Source organism: Myotis nattereri (assembly GCF_964212035.1).
Source record: "Myotis nattereri genome assembly, chromosome: 10".
Classification (NCBI taxonomy): Eukaryota; Metazoa; Chordata; class Mammalia; order Chiroptera; family Vespertilionidae; genus Myotis; species Myotis nattereri.
The window spans coordinates 69,967,358-69,988,550 of NC_138085.1; the positions used below are offsets into that span (position 1 = coordinate 69,967,358).

The 21,193-nt window shown below is 39.5% G+C and overlaps 1 protein-coding gene across 2 annotated transcripts in view; it reads right to left on the reverse strand.

Annotated features, from left to right (window-relative positions):
* The window catches only part of LCLAT1 (lysocardiolipin acyltransferase 1), a 123,993-nt gene that overhangs the window by 35,676 nt on the left and 67,124 nt on the right, over positions 1-21,193 (reverse strand). For both annotated transcript variants that reach the window (XM_081101275.1, XM_081101276.1), the window contains exons 4-5: positions 17,950-18,096; positions 12,666-12,782 (exon numbers count right to left, since the gene is read on the reverse strand). In XM_081101275.1, the coding sequence (XP_080957401.1) occupies positions 12,666-12,782; positions 17,950-18,096 (264 nt within the window). The remainder of the gene's footprint in view (positions 1-12,665; positions 12,783-17,949; positions 18,097-21,193) is intronic.

A 21,193-nucleotide genomic window follows, 5' to 3' on the forward strand; every position in this document is an offset into this window, starting at 1 on the left:
CACCCAAGTTTCTGCTAGAAAAGTATTGTGGTCACCATAAACAGACATGGAACAGGAACAGAGAGAATAAAAGACAGAGAGCACAAACATGACACTTGTTATCAGATGTAAGAGCAACTTTTTCATGTAAAATATTAGGATAAAAAGAATCCAACACATTGTAGATTACTGTTAGTTCATTCCATTCAAATGAGACTCTAACTGGAAAAGGTACTTGAAAAAACAAAGATTAAGAAATAAATGTATGTTAGTGGTCATATTACTTTAATTTTTCTTTCAATTACCATTCCCTATGAAAAAGATGACCAAGCCACAATGAAAAGTATTTGTATTAAGTTATAACTGTCACAAGATAAATTCACTAACATAGGCATGCTGTGTGTTTATGCATGCTTTGCGCATGCTCTGACAGCTTCTCTAAGTCAGTCATCTTACCAGGCAGGACAATACTTGGGATTTGTTCCATGTGGTCAAGTGTAGTAATAATTTCTGTGCAGGGAATGAAAGCCATTGAGGACATGTATGCTTTCCTCTCCTACATGGTTTTGTTAGGAGAAAGCAGGCGAACTGGAAAGTCACTAACATACTTTCAACATCCTGTGCTACATTCAGTACATTGCAGCCAGCTTATGACAACTGTACCAGGGCTTGTTCTACTCAGCCCAAGTTCTATGACAAAGTGAGTTTGGGTGCTTCCAACAATCAGATGATCAGTGTAGGGTTCCCATGTTATAGAACACATGCAATAACATATATACATCATGTAATTTTATATTATGATTATTTTATAATATTCTATATAAAATATAATTATGCAGAATAAAATGGAGAAAATGATTCATTTTAGAAAGCTGTTCAAACGATTTTCAACATTAGTAAGTGAACAATTTCTGTATTTAGTTTCATGTTCTTGTGGGACTGATTTTTTTATCTGAAGATATTTTTAAAATGTAAAGACACATGAGCTTGGTTTGTATGTGTATGTGCGCGCGCGCACACACACACACACACACACACACACAGCAGCAAGGTCAGTATTGTTTAAACTATACCTTTGCAATACACAAAACAAACATCCATTTTTTTTTTAAATGAGAAAAGGTCCTAGCAACTGGAAAAAAAAAATACAGAAAAGTTATTTTGAATAAGGAAGAAAAAAAAATCTATAATGCCAAAAGAGAAAAGGCACAACCTTTATAAATAATGAAATGGACACATGCCCAGAATAAAGGAGAAACAAGGTAAAGCTTTTTTGGACAAACCCAAAAAAGAAATGTTATATATGCACAATGAAATTGTACACCAGAGAAAACCAAAGGCAAGCATGAGCTCCTGTTAAGATGAATTTCTGGATTCAAGGATCCACAGGGTTTACTAGTAGATTCAGGCCAACATCTCAACTTCAGTGAGAATAAATTTTGATTTTCATGTGAACAGGAAGCTAAAGTATATTGTTACATACATTTTTGCATATGCACGGAAACTCTTATATTTTGCTCCAAAACAACATTATAAGGACATAAAATTTAGTGCGTAGCTGTCACGTAGTGCGTTAACATGTGACAGCAGAGCTGCTGGCATCCTTGGCTGTGTCATCTCCCTTTTGTCTTCAGAGGGAAATCTGACAGAACATTTTAGTGTATGTAACAACATTCTTTATAGTCAGTCTACAGTCTACAGAGAGTTATCACTCAAAGGCAGTGCCACAAATTTTACTTACAAAGCTTCTTCCACAATTCTGGGATTTTAAAATAAACATACTTTGTGTCAGTTATCAGCATTTTTCAGCAGGTTACTCGAGAAAATAATATAAACATTGTAACAGGACATCGATATTTAATTAAGCACAGACAAGCTTTTTGAATGCATAAAATGCATGTATATAATTTTCACTCATCTATGAAAATGATAATCTTCTAACCAATAGAACTTATATTTTGAGAATTTATTAATGTGCCATAAGACATGCACTCATTATCATTCAGGGCTACCTTTCACACTCGTGGGCGTTTATTACAAAGATTCATGCATACTTTGGTATTATTAATAAGTGTAGAAACAATTTTAACAATAGAGGATTAATTAAACAGTGGTCACTCTATCTGAACGACTATCATGCATACATTAACATATCACACTTATAAAAATTATGTAAGGATAGCAAGAAAATGTGTACATTATAGTAAGTTATAAAAAACTTTATGAAACAGAATATGTGTTTTGACCCCAATTTTGTTTGACCTATATAAAAACGTGGAAAAACACAGGAAAACTATGTGTCACAAGGCAGGCACTGAGAAGTGATTGAAATGATTATGAATGCCTTTTTTTTCTTTGTAAATAATTTTCCTTTTTTAAAACAAAAATATGTTGTTTTTATAATAAGAATTAAATATCCCTTTTTTGTAGGAAGTGAGATAGTGTGAGAAAATTAAGTTGTAGGCTATTTTTTTTTCTGAGAGTTAGTGGGGAAAAAATAGAACTAAAATGTGAAAGGACAGATAGTTTGAGCACCATGTTTTTTTATTTTGTTTTACTTTCAGGATTAGAGAAATGGAGGAGAGGCTGGTAAAGATAGGATGCAGGAAAATAAAAGATAAGCTTACCAAAAGGATATCCTGGATGTATTTTTCCACTTAACAAAATGCACAGTACAGCTAAAAATACCAAGGAGAAATCTTAGAAAGAGAGGGGGAAAAAACCCTACAAGATGACATTTTTATAGCATTTGGAATAGAAAAACTGTTAACTTATTATTACAAAGTGTGAAAAACGTGGGCTTTGGTATCAAACAGACCTGGAGTTAAGTCATGGTGCCTCTACTTAGCAGCCATGTGACCCTGGGCAAATTGCTAAAGTGAGTCAGCTCCTGAGTGTAGGGCGGTGCAAACCACCATCTAGGGCAGTGATCTGTGTGAAAGTGGCTGTTGAGGTAGCTGTGAGCCCAGGACCCCACCACCAGACTGTGACTCAGCAGGTCTGAGACTGGTCCTGGGCGGGTCTACTATATGGGCAGGGGAAAGAAACATGTGAATGACTCAATGCCTGGCACAGGTAGGTACTTGGTAAATGTTAGATTGTTTTTATGTACAGAATATAGGGCTTCTATCATGTTTCATTAAAGCTGTCACGACTTTTTTTTAAATTAAATACAATGACAAGATCTGTCTTAAGTGACTCAGACTTTTTTGCTATGAGAGAAGGGAGGCAGAGAATGAACTAAAATGAGAACAAAGAAAAACCAATATAAATGCCATTTATAGATCTAAAGCAGTACAATGGCATTCAAAAATTCAACATGAGTGACTCCAAAGGTCTTTGACATATGGTCCTGCATAATTTTGCTGAAGCAAATTTGAATCGTTTCTGCTTCATGATGCTAGAACCAAGTCATTTAGTTGATCTGTATGCTTTCCCCACTGATCAATATCCAAATTTCGCTTAGGTTTTGTTGTATTCTATTCATCACTATAAACAGAGAAAAGCTTCATTCTTTACAAAATGGCCCCAAAGAGGGTCAACTGCTATGCTACAAAGATATCTGCAAATTTGGGGAAATGTAAAAGGTCTCCAAAAATATTCTAGCAAATGTCAAAGATATACTGTACAATTACATTTTGTAACATAAGGGAAAGGTCTTATCCTATTTCATGAATAGTCTCCAGCAATAAAAAGTCACATGAAAAGGTCAGAGTACATGGCATTTAGTGCACCCAATATTTCAATCGTTTGCCTGCCTTTCTTCGTGCCTCCTAGAACATGCTGGCTGTTAGAAAGGATCTTAGAAATGCAATCCTGGGGGGAGGTGGGGGGAGGCACCCTAACTAAGATAAATGCAACTGAGTCACAGAGAGTGGTAGCTGCTGGCTATCTTTACTCCACACTGTATAGCCACTATAGGCAAGACACAGACTGGATTATCAGAAGATAGTTATGTACAAAGCAAAAAGTTCAAGAAATTAAATAGTCTAACCATGATGCTAAAGACTGAGCTGTCTATGATCAGTATAATGCATTTCCTTCTTAGGTCATCGCAAACTTTCTCAGAGCAGAAGAGAACTACTGTAGATCAAAATGAGGGAGCCAAAGAAAATGATAAGATACTGCACCTGTAACCTGGTGTTAGTCAGAACTTTTCTCTCCCTGGATATAGACTGAAGACTTGATCAAGGGTGCTGATCCAAATTACCTAGTGGGAATTTATTTTTTCTTTAGTGGTTAGCCCTATATCCCCTTGTTTAGTGGGAAGATAGTGTCCTCATTCCTTCATTTTTAGAATTTAGGCATATGAAGAAAATATGGATTGAAATATGGGCTGTTCTACTTTGAATTAAAAAAACATTTTATTTATTTCAAACCCAAAACTTAATAGATCTATATGATGTTTTAGAGTATTAGCACATGAGCTGATTTACTTGAGTGACTTGAACTGGAAATGGATAAACTAAAAACATGACTATTTGGGGGCAGGAATTAAGTTTTTCAATAATAATGGCTCCGCCGAAACCGGTTTGGCTCAGTGGATAGAGCGTTGGCCTGCGGACTGAAAGGTCCCAGGTTCGATTCCGGTCAAGGGCATGTACCTGGGTTGCGGGCATATCCCCAGTGGGAGATGTGCAGGAGGCAGCTGATCGATGTTTCTCTCTCATCGATGTTTCTAACTCTCTATCTCTCTCCCTTCCTCTCTGTGAAAAATCAATAAAATATATTTTTTAAAAAAAATAATAATGGCTCCACAACCTTCTTAAATATTGTCTGTTACTCTGTAACACAGGTCTTCAGCTCAATGAGATTGCTTTTGCCTAGCTGACTGCTCAGCTCCACAATGGCCCATATTCTGTGCCCTTTCTTATATACTCTTCTTTTTCTGCCCTCAGCTATGCTTGGTTTTTCTGCCTATCCAATCACATTAAGTCTCTAAGGTCCAAGGGAAATTCAACTTATTGAGAAAACCTTACCTGAGTATTTTAACACTCCGTGATCTCTCTTTACTAAACACTCCTGGAATTAGTCAGCATAATATTTACATATTATATGCCACAAAACTTAGCATGTAATAATATTGTCTTATATTATTTTTTAAAGTTTTCCATGTGTATTATTATCAATCCATGAAGATGATAAACTTCTTGAAGGCAAGGTCAATCTTAAACAAGACATGCCTTCAAATAAATATGACATGTTTCATCCTTAACCCCAATTACCTGAACCTAATTTCGAGTTGTATCAAATGTGCACACTTGTACTGCCTAATGGTGAAAGTAATTATTGCATGGTTACAACTCTAATTAACTTACAAAACAGCAAAACAAAATAATGGTCAGACCAAATCATTATTTGTCTTAAATCAAGGAAGAATAAAGCTATTATTGCTGAAAAAGATGAAGCACCAGAGTTGAAATAAACATAACTACTTTTTAATGCAATGAGTTAAAAGTTTATTATTAAATGTGCAAAAACAACAACAAAACTTTCTCATATAAAAGCCTCTTTAAGTTAGCAACTTCCTTTTAGGTTTGGGTTAATCTACTACTGAAAACAGTTATGTAATTATATAATGAAACTAGAGGCCTGGTGCACAAAAATTTGTGCACTCGGCAGCGGGGTGGGTCCCTCAGCCTGGCCTATGCCCTCTTGCAGTCTGGGACACCTCGGAGGATGTCCACCTGCTGGCTTAGGCCTGCTCCCTGGGGGATCGGGCCCAAGCTGCCAGTCAGACATCCCTCTGGCAGCCTGGCAACCCTCGGGGGATGTCCACTTGCCAGCAGGGAACAGGCCTAAGCTGCAGTCGGACATCCTTAGCGTTGCTGAGGAGGCGGGAGAGGCTCCCACCACCACTGCTCTACTGGGAGCCGTCAGCCTGGCTTGTGGCTGAGCAGAGCTCCCCTTGTGGGAGCACACTGACCACCAGGGGGAAGCTTCTGCATTGCGCGTCTGCCCCCTGGTGGTCAGTGTGTGTCATAGTGACCAGTCATTCCCAGTCGTTCTGCTGTTAGGGTCAGTTTGCATATTATCCTTTTATTATATAGGATAGAGGCCTGGTGCACGGGTGGGGGCCAGCTAGTTTGCCCTGAAGGGTGTCCTGGATCAGGGTGGGGGTCCCGCTGGGGTGCCTGGCCAGCCTGGGTGAGGGGCTGATGGCTGTTTGCAGGCTGGTCAAGCTCCCCCCCACAAGTGGGGACCCTCACCCCATGGAGGTTTAGCCAGTCTGGGTGAGGGGCTGATGGCTGTTTTCAGGCTGGACACACCCCCTTTAGGGTGGAGGGTCCCCATTGGAGTGCCTGACTGGTCTGGATGAGGGGCTGAGGGCTGTTTTCAGGCTGGCCAAGCCCCCCGGCGACGGAAGCTCCCAGCCTCTCCTTTTTTTCTTTTATATTCTGGGATTTATTTACCTTCTATAACTGAAACTTTGTAGCCTTGAGCAGAGCTCAGAGCCAGCCAGGGCAGGCGGGAGGGAAGCCTCCTGCTCACTCCAGCTCCATGGCCACGGCCAGCTGAAAGCAGGTATCTGGGGTTTATTTATCTTCTATAATTGAAACTTTGTTGCTTTGAGTGGAGCTCAGAGCCGGCAGGAAGCTTGGCTTCCTCCATCATTGGAGCAACCAAGCCTCCTGTTTGCTCCAGCTCCATGGCTGCCAGCCACCATCTTGGTTGGGTTAATTTACATATAGTCACTCTGATTGGCTGGTGGGTGTGGCTTAAGGCATAGCGACAGTATGGTCAATTTGCATGTTTGTCTTTTATTAGTGTAGATGCCCTATGACTAGAGGTACAAATGAAATAAATCATCTATGACAAATACTGATGTAGGACACTATGTGCTTATCTTTTCAGATAAAAGAAAATAATATTCAATTCAGCTAATACTGAGTCTCTATTATATGCAGGACATTCCATAACCTTAAGATGGTTATGATCTAGTAAAAGTATAAAGCAAGTACAGTGATTATGGAAATCAAAGTACTGGTACTGGGGTGGGGTGCACTCTTTGGAGTTATTATTCCAGAAATAACACATCTGTATAAAGTTATATAATGGGTTTTATAGTTCAAGGTGTTTATTTTCTAAGTGTTCTTCATCTTGATAAAATATATTCTAAACAGACATAGAATTTGCATTTTTTCTTATTCAATGCTGCCTAGTAAGACTTTTTATCCTTAATTTCTTAATGTCATACACCTCTCATTTCCCATTTGTGCTGACTATTGGATGTCAGCAACACTGAATTCAGTTACATGTGTGAGCAATAAAGATGTTACTTAATGGTAATTGGTTTTAGTATGTGGTTCCAGGATTCCATTAGTGTATTTATTTATAATGGTCATTTGTTTTAAAAGCAGCTTCTTTTTAAATTTTTTATTGAATTTATTGGGTTGACACTGGTTAATAAAGTTATATAGGTTTCAGGTGTACAATTCTATTTCAAATGATCAGAAGCAGATCTCAGGGGCCTAAAGACCAGAAAATTGTGCTGGGCCCTTTCTGAGTCAGATTCCTTTTCTAAAAGGATACTCTGGCCTAGGTGACCTCTAAGATCCCCTTCACCCCTGATTCTTGATGAAATTTTTTCTTTCTGTTTACTTGACACTAGCCCTTCCCCAAACCCCTGCCTAAAGCAGAGCTGCCCTCACTCTTCACTTGACACCTCCTTAGGCTGTGCTGGCTCCCCTTGTCATCTCAGGCAGCATTATAATCACCTCCCTGTGACCACCATCCCTTTATGATCTGACCACTTAGGCTTTTTTTTTCCTTTTTAAAAATACTTTCTTGAAGAAAACCATCCATATCACTATTATTACCAAGGTGCTTTATTAACATAATCATGCTCCAAATACGAATGTTATAGTAGAAAAGAGCATTGCTACTCAGTCAGACAAACCATATTCCAGTAACTCTGATGAACTTCACCTCAATTTGTTTCACTTTTGCTCTACAAGTTAAATATCAATAGTGGTAACTATCATATAGAGTTGTTGTGAGGATTAATTGACAGAATACTTAGCATAATGCCTGGTACTTAGCAAATACTCAATACATGTTAACTGCTGTTCCTAAAATAATTGTCATCATATTTATTATTTCTATTATTATTATAGTAAATAGGTCCCATTCTACTTTTCTAACTGCAGCAAATAGAATCATCTGACATGTGTCTTTTATTGATACATAATGGGGGGCGGGGCGTCAGTTGCCAGTTCTGGCAAGAAAAGGGCATACTGTGATTATTGACGAGTACACTGAGTGATGACTAAGTGAATCACATGCCGCACAGTGATAAATCATTTTGCTACTAAAATTTTTTCCAGATTTCAGAACTATAGATATATCCTTATCCACTATAAAATAATCTCTAAATGATTCTACCTACATTTAGAAAGATCTTTATTAGCAAAAGATGTGTTCCAACAGCATACTTCTATTAACAGAGAAATCCAGTAGATGAATGTGTTCCATGATGTCAGAAATACCTTTAATGATATAATTAAATACTATAAAATATCAGATTATGTGAAGAAATAAGAAAACATATTGCCAAATGAGAAGGGTGATTCTGAAGTGGAAGCCACAATAAGTGGTACAACATTAAAAAAAGAAGAAGACAAAGTAAAAAAACATCACTGCTTTAATGTCTCTGTGCCTCCCCATGCCCTTCGTGGGGACACAAAGCTGCATTCTCCGTGAGCTCTATGAGTGGACGAACACTTGCTCTTCAAACACAATACAACTGTGAAGCCCACACATCCATTTCATACTATCTATAAACAGAGAATTCCAAAAGCAGGCCAAACTAACAGGGTCGCCATTTTCAGTTTTTACTGTAACTTTGGATTGACTGTATATTTCTTTAAAACCATGGGTACTTAGCTGTAAAGATGCCTCATTTTGGCAGGGTGCATTAGCTGTGCTTACACTTAATATCTTAAAGCACATTAAACCCTAATGAAACAACAATGCCATTTAAGGAAAGAAGACAGAACTTTATAGTACTTACATATACCTACATAATGTTTCAAGGCCTTTCATGTTAGGAACAAGCAGTTTTGTGACAAGGAAGCAATTGATCAAAGTGATCATTTGTCATAGATGTCACCATTATACAACATGGTTTGCCAGAAATCAGAGTGGAAAGCAGAAACATGTAAACAAGATTTTTCTTCTGCTAGGTTACTATGGGCTTTCAATTGCTCTTGTAAAATTAATTAACACTTCAGCATGTTTCTGGATAGTTCCTTTTACAAACACATTAATATGTGTGCTATTTATATGTACACGTGTGTATGAATACATATAAATCTGCAGCTATAGTAAAATGTACTATTAGTGTTTGACATAAAAACATAAAAACATAAGCATTTAAATGGGTGTTGGGTATAGTATTGTCAATGGAATAACCTTGTTCCCATAGGTCCTTCAACACAGCGGTCACCAACCTTTTGGACCACTGGTTGGCGACTGCTGCTCCAAAGGTTTCCTTAAACCAGCAGTCGCCAACCTTTCGGACCTCATGGACCACCAGTGGTCTGCGGACAACCGGTTGGCGACCGCTGCTTCAACAGACAAGGCTCTAGAACAGCCGTGGGCAAACTACGGCCCGCGGGCCGGATCCGGCCCGTTTGAAATGAATAAAACTAAAAAAAAAAAAAAGACCGTACCCTTTTATGTAATGATGTTTACTTTGAATTTATATTAGTTCACACAAACACTCCATCCATGCTTTTGTTCCGGCCCTCCGGTCCAGTTTAAGAACCCATTGTGGCCCTCGAGTCAAAAAGTTTGCCCACCCCTGCTCTAGAAGAAGCAAGTGTGAGGTAGTTAGTAGTACGAGCCAAAAACTAGGAAGCAGACGAATGAGGTTCTATCTCTGACCTACAAAACTTTAATAACCACCATAGATGCCAGTTTTATCCTATCTAATAAAAGAGAAACATGGTAATTAGCATACGTCCGCTACCCTTCCCATTGGCTAATCAGGGCAATATGCAAATTAACTGCCAGCCAAGATGGCGGCCGGCAGCCAGGCAGCTTGAAACTAACATGAGGCTTGCTTGCTTCAGTGACGGAGAAAACCAACGTTCCCCGCCTGCCTTGGTGGCCTCTGAGCCTGCAGTTTAAGAAACATTGTAACAAATGTAGAAGCTAAACAAAACCCCAGAGACCAGCTTTCAGCGAGCCGGGATATCAGAGCTGGAGTTATACATTGTTTCGATTATAGAACCTAAACAGACCAGATACCTGCTTTTAGCAGCTGAGACCTCAGAGCTGGAGCCTCAGAGCTAAAGCTGGCCCAGAATAAAATAAAAAAAAAGAAAGAAAGGAGCAGTTGGGAGCTTCCATCACCCGCCAGCCTGAAAACAGCCCTCAGCCCCTCACCCAGACTGGCCAGGCACCCCAGTGGGGACCCCCACCCTGATCCAGGACACCCTTCAGGGCAAACCAGCTGGCCCCCACATGTGCACCAGGCCTCTATCCTATATAGTAAAAGGGTAATATGCCTCCCAGCACCGGGATCAGCGGAGCCGCGAGGCCTCCCGGCACCGGGATTAGCGTGACAGGGGGCAGCGCCTAAACCCCCTGATCACCCTGCAGCTCTGTGTGTGACAGGGGGTGGGGCCACAACCTCCCTATCCGCCCTGCTCTGTTCGTGACAGGGGAAGGTACCCCAACCCCCTGATCAGCCCTGCTCTGTGCCTGATAGGGGGGAGCTCCCCAACCCCCTGATCGCCCTGCGGCTCTGTGTGTGACAGGGTGCGGCGCCCCAACCCCCTGATCGGCTCTGCTCTGTGTGTGACAGGGTGCGGCACCCCAACCCCGCCCCCACCCCACGGGCCCTGCTCTGTGTGTGACAGGGCAGAGCCATAACCTCCCCATCGGCCCTGCCCTGAGTGTGACAGTGGCAGCGCTCCAACCCCCTGATAGGCCCTGCTCTGTGGGTGATAGAGGGCGACGCCCCAACCGCCCCCCACGGGCCCTGCTCTGTGTGTGACAGGGTAGAGCCATAACCTCCCCATCGGCCCTGCCCTGAGTGTGACAGGGTGCGGCACCCCAACCCCCTGATCCGCCCTGCTCTGTGTGTGACAGGGGGCGGTGCCCCAACTCCCCTATCGGCCCTACTCTGTGAGTGACAGGGGGGAGCTCCCCAACCCCCTGATCGGCCCTGCTCTGTGCGTGACAGGGTACGGAGCCCCAACCCCCCTGATGGGCCCAGCTCTGTGCATGACAGGGGGCAGCACCCCAACCCCGATTGGCCCTGCTCTGTGCGTGACAGGAGGTGGCACAGCAACCTCCCCATTGACCCTGCTCTGTGCATGACAGGGGTGGCGCCCCAACTCCCCAATCGGCCCTGCTCTGAGCCCGACCAGGGGCTGCACCTAGGGATTGGGTCTGCCCTCTGCCACCCGGGAGCAGGCCTAAGCCAGCAGGTCCTTATCTCCCGAGGGGTCCCAGACTGGGAGAGGGCACAGGCCGGGCTGAGGGACCCCCCTTTCCCTCCAAGTGCACAAATTTTTGTGCACCGGGCCTCTAGTTTAACTATAAAATGGAAGTTGCATTACTGCCTTCCTACCAACCACAATCATTTGTTTGAGTGGATTAATGAATATAAAAATATTTTTGCCGAAACCGGTTTGGCTCAGTGGATAGAGCGTCAGCCTGCGGACTGAGGGGTCCCAGGTTCAATTCCGGTCAAGGGCATGTACCTGGGTTGCGGGCACATCCCCGATGGGGGATGTGCAAGAGGCAGCTGGTCGATGTTTCTCTCTCATCGATGTTTCTGACTCTCTCTATCTCTCTCCCTTCCTCTCTGTGAAAAATCAATAAAATATATTAAAAAAAAAATTTTTAAGCTATAAAGAATTATAGTGTAAGTAAGATACTTTGAAGATAGTTTTGCTGCTTTGAGAACATTTAAAAATGGAATGATAGCTTAACTGTAGATATCATTTTCTTTCTATTCTAAAAAGGGGGGAAAGCATTTTTGTTTTTATAAAGATAACTTTTATATTTCTAAAGAATATATAATACTAGAGGCCCGGTGCACAAATTTGTGCAGGACCCCACCAAATTCATGCAGGGGTGGGGTCCCTTGGCCTGGCCAGCGATCGAGCCGATTGAGGCGGCAGGAGGTTGGCTGGCAGGGGGAGGGGCCATGGGAAGTTGGCCGCCCTGTTCAAGGTCATCAGCTGGCCAAGGAGGGAAGGCCACGGGAGGTTGGCTGCCCGGGTCAGGGACATCGGGCCAGCCGGCCAGGGTGGAGGGGCTGTGGGAGATAGGCCAGCTGGGGGGGGAGGGGGGAAAGGGGTGGCGCGGAAGGGGCCACAGGAGGTTGGCCAGCCGGTCTGATCAGAGCCATTGGGGCAGGCTGGCCAGGGGGTGGCGGCTGCGGGAGGTTGGCTGTGGGAGTGCACTGACCACCAGGGGGCAGCTCCTGCGTTGAGCGTCTGCCCCCTGGTGGTCAGTGCGTATCATTGCAACTGGTCGTTCAGTTGTCTGGTCATTTGGTCACTTAGGCTTTTATATAAATTTTAGTACATGGGGTCAACTTAGTGTAAAAAATATAATATCTCATTAAAGTATCTCTATTAATATAAAGAAGTGCTTTGTAAATTCTAAAGGAATATGTGTATGTAAAGGTTAGCAATTTTTGCCACTTTGAAATGGGTGCTTACCTTCTCTTAGACGGTCCACTACAAAAGTAAAGCCTGTAGTTCTTGGATGTAAGACATATTCATATTTCTGAAGTCCATTCTTTTCAGCAAACTCATTACTTCGAGCCTTGCTGTTTTCTAAACAAAACAATAGACCATTAGAAGCCATAAAATAAAGGGAGATAATCTGAGGTAAGGAAACACTACACAATTTGTTTAATAAAAATGGCAATTAATTTTTCTGTAATTACTGACTACAGTATAGTGAGTTAAATGAGAAGATAGAAACACTTAAGTAAATCCCTACCAAAGATCCTAGAATTATGTATTTATTGGAATTCTGAAAATTTTATAAGGTATTAATAAACTTTTTATAATGATTTATAAATTCATCTTTAAAATTCTTTAAGAGATTTCATAAAAGTCCATATTCAGTGAATACTAAAATACAAATAAAATCCTAATAAATGAAAATTTTCATAAGATAGTCTTTACATAATAAAAATTGAAATACTAAAATATAAGAAGCTAATAAAACATAAAGGGATTTAGATATGCAAAAGAAATAACTAGCAATCTGCCAAACGTATATCAACTTTTTTCAACCCAATAATTTGGGGTTTTAACACAAAGTGAAATATCTTCCTTGCTCAGGCACAGAACATGCTAATATTACTAACCAAAACGAGTCCATAACAGATTGGGCACATGATTAGCACATCCTGTACAAACATCTGAACATGGTTTGGCTGAGTATAGTTACAAAGTAAAGTATGTGTTCTAACTGTTGGCAAAAACTTCTTTTTCCAGTCCATGAGGTAACTTTTTAAGTTCCAAGAAGAACCAAACCCATGATTCAGCAAATATATTTGGAAAAAGTAAAGTGTTCAGAAATCTGGCCTCAACCCCTGGGGGAGATCATGAAATAGCTTCTGATGACAGCAGATGTTAGAACCTGCAATCTTCAGCTGTATCCTGAAATGTATAGACTATTCCAAGTCACAAGAAAAAGACACACACACACACAACTTTCCTGGCAGTAAATTTAAGACCATGGAGTCCCCAAACCTAAAAACACCACGGATGGATTCAAAATATTCAAAGAACACTCCTAAAAAAGGTGTGTTGTTGTTTAATAAATAAATGAGGAATTAAGTCACAGAACTAAATACCCAGAGATTCCCAGCAAGTCAAAAGTAAAGACCTAAACATGAAAAGTGGTAAGCTCCTTTCACATTCATTTGAGGAGAATATCCTGGGCATGGGAGTATAAAATACTACTTTATTGACAGCTTACATGATGAGGAAGCCCAGGGACACTAAAAGGATGAGTAGTTAACTACTCTTCACTTTGCTCTTCAACTCGTCACAGACTTTAGGGAACTGAAGACAAACTGAATTCTGTTGTAGAATGTGCATACAAATCCAAGTAGTTCTAAAACATACAGTCACAATATGAGAAGGTAGAAATAACGAGAGACAGAGAGATTAGAGATGCAGATTTTTCCCTCCATCCCTGCTTCAGCTACTCACGCCCAGACTCTGGGGTTACTGGTAACTGCACAAGCATCCCTCTTTCTGACCACAGCCTCCTGTCCTGTCACCTCACTCCCTGTAACACTCCAATGCCAGCACTCGCTTCCACTCCAATGGGCAGACAGGCCACTTTACTGTTCTCAAACCAGCCAGACATGTTCCCACCTCAGGGTCTGTGCATTTGTTCTTCCCTCTACCCAGAATGCCTTCTCCCCCAATGTCTGCATGGTTTTCTGGTTTGTTCATTTGGTTTCTACTTAAATCTAACCACCTTTTATAAAATAGCACACTACACCCCATCTTCTATGACTCTCCTTATCTTTATTTGTCTGCACAGCTTTATGAATGCCTAACATATTTTTATTAACTTAATTTTTTATCTAGCTTTCCTCATAGAATTTAAGCTTCATGAAAGTAGGAACTTTGTCTTGTATATAAAGTTCCAAACACTCACATATAAATAAAGAAGTTTTATGTACAAGGGTGTTTAATTGCATGTAATGTTTGTATTTGTTAAAACCAAGAAAATCTTTCCAAGTCAGAGAAACAGAACCCAAAATTATGGTATACAAATTATGGTTAATTTTATGTGTCAAATTGGCCAAACATTATTCCAGAGGTTTCTGTGAAGGTATTTTTGATGAGATTAATATTTAAACCAGTAGGCTTTCAGTAAAGCAGATTACTCTCCATAATGTGAGTGGGCCTCACCTCTCTCTCTTTCTCTACATGCACACACACATACACACACATATCCTTTTGGTTCTGTTTTTCAGGACAACACTTACTAATCCTATATAATAAAGAGCTAAAATGCTAATTAGGCTGAACAGAACAACCAGACAGGGCTGTGAGGGACAAGCCCCTTGCATGAATTTTGTGCATCAGGCCTCTAGTAACCAATATAATAGAAAAAAAAAAAAAACTAGCCAATTTTTAAAATATGTTTTCAAAAAATGAATAATGATGTGAGAGATTACAATATAAGTACAAAGAAAATTATAATTATAATTTTCCAATTTTGTTTAAAAGTATATGTATGTTTATATACTCATACATATGCCTGTGTGTGTGTGTGTGAGTAACCAAATGACACAAAAACAGTGGAGTAAATTCAAAATAGTGTTTCTTTATGGGCAGGAGGATTAGAGTAATTCTTGTACTTCTATATGTCTAAATTTCTCCAAATTAACATAAATTACTTCCATAAGCAAGAAACAAGTTATAACCAACAGTAACATATGAAGGTAGAATATATGTTAAATATACTTATTTGAAAATGTGCAAGCAAGCTGGATTCAGAACTTCAAGAGGATTACAAAACATTATTCTCTTTGGGCTTAAGAACCCAAATTTCAAGTTAACTGTGGTTAACTAAAAACACCTTTGAATTAATAGACACTTTTTGAAAACTGAAAGGATTTTGTATTTTGGTAGCTACTCGAAAAAATACGTTTATCTCAACTTCAAACTATCTGTATAATACTGTTTTTTTAAAAAAAAGCTTTTTAAGGTTTCAGAATTGGTCTGTTTTCTCTATTTGACAAACAGTTTGGCTTTTGCAAGTTAGCCTTACAAATGTATATGCCATTTTAACTTAAAAATATGCAACTACATCATGTAATGGTGAGTACTCTGGACCCTGAAAATATGCAACTAGATGTTAATTAAGTTCATCACCTAAAAAAACCACTTGAGAAAATATAAACTGAAAAAAGTTTAAAATGTATATTGTGTGGGCTCTGAAGGTCTAATGTATGAACATTTAAATCTAATGTACCAAAGAGCAGCAACCCAGGAGCTCTCACTCCATTAGCTTTTAATTATTAAATAACTTCCAAAGTCCCCATTCTTAGTGCATTTTGGCATTCACAAGTATAAATTAATCTATCATTTCAGTAAGTGATACACTAATATAGCAATTTAAAACACAAATTTAAGTACTGTTCATTGTAAGTATTATAAAACTTAAATATGGCTCTGTCCATTTTAAGTTCCCAGTGATAGTTTACCTCTGGTAATCAATCAACTTACAATATATTTTCAAGCTTACACAATATTATCCTCAGTGATCCAACTACTTTTAGAATTTTAGCTATAAAAATCAAATACAACTATACAGTAAGCATATATTTAGTATATAATACTAGTACATTAAAGCTGCCATGGTTCATGTAGCTCAGTTCCATCTGCAATAGATGAGTCAAAGAGTTCTTACTTGCTATCAGTGTTTCCTAAAATACTTTTATTTCCTGTATTGACACAGTATGGCTTAATCACCCATTCACTTCCTTAAATAGTTGTGTAATTTGTATTTTTCATTGAATTCTCTTTTTGGTACTAGTTCCATACATTACTATGTCCAGAGAGTGAATTAGTATGTTCATTTACATATTCTCCTCTCTTAAGCTCTAAGTTGCCCTTCTTAGTAGCTCTTAGTTTCCTCGATCTGGTGTTGAGGATTTGGAAGACAACTTCATTTGCCATCTCTCCATACTATGTGATTTTTAGATTTTAGTTCTGTCCTAATTCAGTCTGTCTTCCTTTGTACAGCAGACTTTCATCCACTGGATCAGGGGTCCTCAAACTACGGCCCGCAGGCCACATGCAAATACAAATATTGTATCTGTTCCCGTTTTGTTTTTTCACTTCAAAATAAGATATGTGCAGTGTGCATAGGAATTTGTTCATAGTTTTTTTTTTTAAACTATAGTCCGGCCCTCCAACGGTCTGAGGGACAGTGAACTGGCCCCCTGTTTAAAAAGTTTGAGGACCCCTGCACTGGATCCTCCTCAAATTCTGCTGTATCTTTCTTGAAGTAACCAGGGTATTAACAGTTTGCAAATTTTGCTCTTTTGAATGGAAGAATTCTATAGAACTGCTTCTTGTCCAAGCTTACCTCCCCCCAACCCACACCCACATTCAACCAGAGCAGTTCTTCAATCCAGCGGTCGCCAACCTTTCGGACCTCACAGACCACCAGTGGTCCACGGACCACCGGTTGGCGACCGCTGCTTCAATCTGTCTTAAATCCTAACCTACAACAAAAGGCTTCATCTACAGAAATCACCCGTGGTTTAAAACACTGAAAACTACTGGCTTAGCAAAGATGAAAGAATGCATTTTATTTTTAATCTCTTAAAGAACTTGTGGAAATCCAATAGTATTCTTGGCCTATGTAGTTTGATATCTGGGCAGGTAGGAAGTCCTAACTATGTCTTTCTGTGTCCACTCCACAACTCAATTATGGCTGAATTTTACTGAGAAAGAACAAAGCCTTTCTTGCTTATATTAAAGATAAGGCTTTAAAATAACTTAAATCAACAATAAATGAAATTGGTTACTATCCGATGCTTTTCTAATAAGAAGGAAGTGGAGAAAAAAAAGGTCTAATGGATAAGTATATCTTGGAAGAGAACAGAAAATACAAAGAACAGGAAGGGGGTTCTCTTCTTTCTCAAGATTACTTTGGCTATTCAGAGCTTTTGTGGTTTCATACACATTATATAAAAGGCTGGTATCTATAATATATACTGAGACTCAAAATAGAAAGCTCTAGGATAGCAAGTATATGTAATAATGATCTCCAGGGTTGTCCGTCATATATTCTGGGGAAGAAGCAGTTTAGAACAGTGGTCGCCAACCTTTCAGACCTCACGGACCACCAGTGGTCCATGGACCATCAGTTGGTGACCGCTGGTTTAGACTAGATGATTCCTAAGTTCCTTTAGTTTTTAAAATTCTGTAATCCAAACCCAGGCTACCTTACCTGTGAGATCAGTCCCTTCTGGGAATATGAGGAGTTGAAGTGGTTCACGGATATCACAAAAATAATCAAGCATGTCTTCGAAATGGCTCTTGTCATCCTTCCATTTCCTATGAATGAAGATATAGGCAGCAGCTTGCATGGCCCAACCTAGGATCAATTTAACAAGAATTTACATACAATTTTATTGCCAACATCCATATTATTGAGTATAATATGGATGTTTTTGTTTACCATTATTTACTACAATAATAAGAATATCATACTTTAAACTCAGCACAGATCCTGAGTTAAATTAACACATACACCAGAAAATATTCTTAAAGTTTGTTAAATTCTGGGGTTTACCAAATTCTCAAAAACCTCTTTTCAAGCCAAACCTAGCTATTAGAATATCAAAAAAAAACAAACAAAAACAAAACAAAACAAAACACAAACCTTCCCTAATATTTATCAGCAACTCAACCAAAGTTTTAACCATCATAATTAAATACAGTGGGGCCTTGACTTACCAGTGTCCCAGCTAACGAGTTTTTTGAGATACCAGCTGTCTCTCCGCCGATTTTTTGCATTGAGTTGATAGAGTAATTTGAGTTAACGAGCTCCTTAACGAGCTCAGTCTCGGAACGAATTAAACTCGTAAGTCAAGGCCCCACTGTAGATATTTTAACCAAGCTACCTACAAGAGATATTAGACTATCAGATTTTCTCAAATCATGTATACGAGCACACTTTAATATTCCACTTCTGTACTACTCAATCTCTAAATTCAACAGCTATTTTCAATGCTAGCCATTTCTTTAGATTTTATTTAAAAGAGAAAATGTGCAGTGGCTATAAACATGTTCATCATAGTATATACATTGTGATCACATTCCCTTTCTCTAGGCAAATCAACCTTGTCACCAAAGAGGCAGCCCTAAAGGAGTTGTGTTTTATCCACCAGCCATCCCTCCCTGGCCAGAAGTTACTAGATATACTGTGGTAAATACCTAATTTAAGTCAGCCAATCTAAAGTCTATTTAACAGTCTATGGAACATGAAATGCTTGGCCCAAACACATGAACTATCTTAGCCAATAGAATGTTCTCAGAAATTTTACCTGGGACCATGAATAAAACAAGTCAGTAATATAGTATATGTAAATGCAAATGGATGAACAAAAAAGCAGATAACAGAGACAATAGCAGCTAGGCAAGATAAAGATAGTATACTGTAGTAAATATCTAAAAAATATCTTGCAGCTGAGGTGCCTAAAGTTTATTGGCTTCTTTGCTTATCAGTGTTTCTTGTATCTTACTAGAGGTCTGGTGCATGAAATTCGTGCACAGGTAGAGTCCCCAGGCCTGGCTGGTGATCAGAGCTAGTCGGGGCCTTCCTTCCCCCGGCTACCGGCCAGGGCTTTCCTTCGTTCTGCGCTGCCCCCTGGTGGTCAGCTCACGTCATAGCGAGCGGTCAAACTCCCAGTTAGTCAAACTCCCGAGGGGACAATTTGCATATTAGCCTTTTATTATATAGGATAGGATGTCCTTCTATTAGTCCTCCTGAAGGAATTTCAAGAAATGTTTGAGTTTTAGCATTCCTGAAATGTATTTGTTCTCAATTTTGGAGGCTACTAAAGCTGAAAACAAAATTCCAAATTCCAAATCATTTTCCCCTCAGAATTTCAAATTTAATTTCCACTGTTTTCTATCATCTAATAAGGCTCACAAGAAGTCTGACATCGCCAGAACCGGTTTGGCTCAGTGGATAGAGCGTCAGCCTGTGGACTCAAGGGTCCCGGGTTCAATTCCGGTCAAGGGCATGTACCTTGTTTGCGGGCACATCCCCAGTGGGGGGGCGTGCAGGAGGCAGCTGATCGATGTTTCTCTCTCATCGATGTTTCTGGCTCTCTATCCCTCTCCCTTCCTCTCTGTAAAAAATCAATAAAATATATTAAAAAAAAAAAAAGTCTGACATCATCCTGATTGGTGTAGATAACCCAATTCCTTTCCTCTGGAAGCTTCAATGATCAATTTTTAAATATATTTTTTTCCTCTTCATTCTCTCAACCTTGCTGTCCGGAGCTTTTGTTAAATGTTAAAACTTCTGGAACTGTCCTCTCATACTTTTCATCTCCTTTCATTTTGCATTCTGTTCAAAGGAAATCCCTTGGCTTGATCATTCAACTCACTAATTTGATCTCAGTTGTGATGGCCTACTAATTGAGCTTATTGCAGCAATCATCTCTTTAATTTTCAAGATTTACACTTGGTTCTTTTTCAATAGTAGCTAAAATTTATGGACAAATAGCAAAAAAATGTTAATGCAAATACAACAGTTTTGCATTTTAACCGTTTTGCATATTAACAACTTTAATAAAAATATTTACTGAATGATTACCATGTGCCTAGTACTGTTCTAAGCATTTTTCTTTAATTCAATTAGTTCTTAAGACCAGCTTTATGAATTAGGTAAAATCATCATCCCTATTTTATGGATAAGGAAACTGAGGCACATTTGAGATTCAAAGAACTAACCAAGTGGTAACACCAGGTTTCAAATGTAGGCAGTCTGACTCCAAAGCTGATGTTTTTAACCAGTGTACTAAACAGCAATATATACCTGAATCTCTCTAAGGGTACTTATTAGTTAAACATAGTGACATCATTTACTCAGAGAATTTAGCTACTCCTTAGAGGCTAAACTTGGCATTTTTTAAGTACTAGACTATCTTTAAAGCTGTGCATTTTCCTCAAATGTCAGTTCTGAATTGTCTTCGTCTTTGTAAAGGATGTTCTACCATTGAACAATACTGGCAGACAGACTGTATTTCTCCATCCAAGTGAGGGTATCTGTTGCTCCCTTAGGGGAGGGAGTAGTAGCAAGATCTGTGGAGCTGTGCCATAAAACTCTTCTAATGCTCTGTATGTTTCAGGAATCTCAAAGGGAAGTCAAATGGCTGAATCAGTCAGCCTCTTGGACCTCTCCTTTGAGGATATGATTCTTCCCCTTGGTGCCTCTGCCTTGTCGTGTTCCATTTATACATCACTAATGCTTTTGAATTTTTAATGCTTTTAGCTTAAACATTTTTTTCCCTTTCATAAATATCACAGGAACACCTCGTGAAGTCCCCCCCTCTCTCATTTCATTGCCATCAGGCATATTTTATTCGTTTAAAGCAATATCCAGATATTTCTTAACATTTAAAATCTTAAAATGTACATTTTTATGATATTTATTTCATAAGTCTATGAGCTGATAAATG